This window comes from Mustela lutreola, chromosome 12 (genome assembly GCF_030435805.1).
Source record: "Mustela lutreola isolate mMusLut2 chromosome 12, mMusLut2.pri, whole genome shotgun sequence".
In the NCBI taxonomy this organism is placed as follows: Eukaryota; Metazoa; Chordata; class Mammalia; order Carnivora; family Mustelidae; genus Mustela; species Mustela lutreola.
Window position 1 is genome coordinate 98,276,998 of NC_081301.1, and position 3,189 is coordinate 98,280,186.

Below are 3,189 nucleotides of genomic sequence, written 5' to 3' on the forward strand. Positions count from 1 at the left end.
GTCTCCTTGGAGCTCAGGAGCACGGGCCGCCCGCTGGGTTTGTGCAGGAGACACTGGGCCCGTTAACAATTTCCTTATTGATTCTCACACTTAAACATTAGAGAAACGAACCCTCTGCCACATTTGTGGCAGGATTCTATTTTTGGCCTGCCCTTGGTCTGCTAAGTGGCTTGGGTGTTCTTTGCCTGCCTGTTAGCACCCGCCCGAGGTCAGCCTTCTTTCCCTGCACGGCCCTTCCCTGCTCTGGTCCTGGCCCAGCCTTGCCTCACGTGGAAACCGGTTATCACCGCCTCCAACCGTCTCATGCTTCGGCTCATAGAAAACGAGGTTTGTTTCGGTGAGCGCATCTCAAGTCAGAGCTTAGACCGACCTTCCCCAGACCACGTGGCCGACAGCTCCGCGTTATTTGTGGAACAAACCATTCTTCATTCATCCCTTTACTGTCTCTTTCTCCCCCGAATTCAGCTTTCTCGAGGCATAACGTACACACCGCACAGCTCACCCACGTCGAGCACGACACTTGGTGCATGCCGGTAAGTCGGTGGAGTTAGTCGGCTCACCACGAGCCTGCCTGTGTCCCAACGGCCCGCTCCCTCAGGCGGCCATGCTCTCGGTGCGCGCCGGTCCTCCTCTCTGGGCATCTCACGCCCGTGCAGTCACACCCCCTGCTGCCCTCCGCTCCTGACCTCTATCACGGAACGTAACATTTTTTAGGTTTATCTGCGTGGTAGCGGTCGGTCCCTTTCAAACGTGGCGCAATACCCCCCCGACCCCCGCGAAAGATAACCCTGATTTATCTCTTCATCACCTGGCGGGCAGGTGCGTCCGTTCTGCCTTCTGGCCGAGCGCGCTGCCGTGCATGGTCACGTGCAAACCTGCCTGCGGTCGGATCTTCTGGTATCTCTGGGGCCCGTTCCCAGGGGTGAAATTCCAGGGTGGAAGGTGAGTTCATGTTTCACTTCTCCTGGGAACTGCCAAGCCGTGATCCCCACATCGAGGCTGTTGGTCTTCCCTGTGCGGCACTTGGGGTCCTCCCCAGCACCCACCGCCATGTGCTTTTTGAAACACGTTGGCTCCTGTTCCTCCTTCATATTTCCCGGGGGCGTACATGTGCCTGTAGCTCAGGTGATGCTCGACGGGCTCTGCATCTTCAAAGGCCCCTTAGCAGGGCGGCGCCCACGGCCCCCTCCCCACTCTGTGTGCTCTTGTCTCGGCCACGGTGCCTCTCGCGGGAGGTTATTTCCCTTAAAAGATAAAGACATGGTAAAGTATTTCTTTGTCATCCCTTGCCTGATGTCTAAAAACACAATTTGAATTCAGAGCCAAGTACATGGTGACTCTGACCCTTGAGCGAGCTTCTGTGGGTGTTGGAGAGGTTAGAACTATCCACGTCCTTGAGACCCCGGAGGGGCAAAGCTGCAGCGTCCTTTTGGACACGGGGCCGGAGCAAGGCGCTTGTCCCTGTTAATCATTCGAGGGCTTTGTTCCGCGACCTTTAGCCAGGCTTCGGAGCTGCCTGCGAGGACATAGGGCTGCTCCAAACAGCCCCTGGGAGCCTGGTGTGGGTGCGGAGATGCGGGGCGCCCTGTCCGCTTGCTGCCCCGGCCACATCCAGCCCACGCGCCTCCCTGGGGCTCACGGTGTCCTTGAAAACACCGTTTTCCCGGGGAGGAACGTCTTGTTCCCTGCGACCTCCCCCTTCCACAGACCATGCGTCACCTGACTTCAAGAGTCAGGCACAAGGGCAGAGAGCACCCTGCTCGGGTGAGTGTCCCCCGGTCACTGCCACTCGCTGAGACACGTGGGCGTCCGTCACGCGGCAGGCTTGCGAGGACCAGGTGCAGCGGTCATGAGCTGGCTTGTCGGACGTCGTCAGCCGCCCTGTGGTTCCGGAAAGACCTTGCGAAGACCAGCGGGGCACCTCAGTGGGGGAGAGGAGGGAACTCTGGCCCGTGCAGGAAGCCCAGGGGGACTGCACAGAGCGGGGTGGCCCCTTCTCTTTCCAGAACTCCCCGAAGCTTTACCAACGACCAAGAACCTTTTCTTCTTTTAAAAAATACAGCTTTCATGTCATCAGCTTCTACTTATAACAATAAACCGCTCCATCCCTGGTTGAGGGATTTTTAAAAAAAGATTTTATTTATTTATTTGACAGAGATCACAAGTAGGCAGAGAGGCAGGCAGAGAGAGGGGGAAGCATGCTCCCCGCCAAGCAGAGAGCCCAATGTGGGACTTGATCCCAGAACCCTGAGATCATGACCAGAGAGGAAGGCAGAGGCTTAACCCTCTGAGCCACCCAGGCGCCCCTGGTTGAGGGATTTTTAAAAGTTAAGTATCGTACTGGTGACGCTTGAACCACGTGGGTTTAAACTGCGTGGGTCCGTTCGTACACGGAATTGTCTGGAAACGTGCAGGACGTCCTGTAAATGTGTTTTCTCCTCTGAGTCTCCTAATACTATTCTCTTTCCACCAGCTCACTCACTGTAAGAGCGCCATGTATAATACACAGACAAACGAGGTGTTCATCGATGGTTTCTATTCATCAGTGAGGCTTCTGGTCCACCATACGCTGCTCCTAGTTGAGTTCTGGGGAGGTCGAAAGTGGATTTTTGACCACCAGGTGTTTGACCACATGCAGTTCCCCAGGCCCTGGGTGGCTCAGTATTTTCCCATTTTTCTATTGCACAATGTGAGACACCTTCAGAAAAGTTCAGAAAATGCATTGCTCCTTGTAAATCAGCCCCCTGTGCAAACATCTCCAGCACGAGAAGCTGCACACGGACAGCCTCTGGGACCCCTCCCGTGCCCCCTGTTGGCCCCTGGCTCCTGTCACCCTGCAGGAGGCTCCCCCGTCAGTGGCCACCGTCTCAACACTATCTGCAAACACCATCCCTTCCTGCTGCTCGTTTTCGCTTTCTCTGTGGTCCCTACTGATGCCCGGAAGTTCTTAATTTCTCAGTATTTTCTTGGGGGGTTGCTGCTGTGTATGTTTAAGAAGTCCCTGTCGACCTGAGGTCTTGGAGGCCGCCTGCGTGACTTCTAGGAGCTCTGCGGCTTGGCCCTTTTTGGGTAATCTCCCGGCCGCTAGCAGCGTGTGACACAGAGACCCCGGCTGGGACTGGGTCCGGCCGCCCCCGGATGGCCCCCCTCCCCGCCGACAAAGACGGGCGTCCGTCTGAGCTCTCTGGG

At 56.6% G+C, this 3,189-nt stretch overlaps 1 protein-coding gene across 1 annotated transcript; it reads left to right on the forward strand.

Moving 5' to 3' along the window:
• Window positions 1–200: 200 nt before the first annotated feature.
• On the forward strand, window positions 201–2,127 carry LOC131812175 (uncharacterized). The gene is made up of 4 exons (XM_059141252.1): window positions 201–337; window positions 466–533; window positions 820–942; window positions 1,708–2,127. Exons 1-4 carry the CDS (start codon window positions 304–306, stop codon window positions 2,125–2,127), a joined length of 645 nt encoding a protein of 214 aa, XP_058997235.1. The 5' UTR covers window positions 201–303.
• Window positions 2,128–3,189: the final 1,062 nt, after the last annotated feature.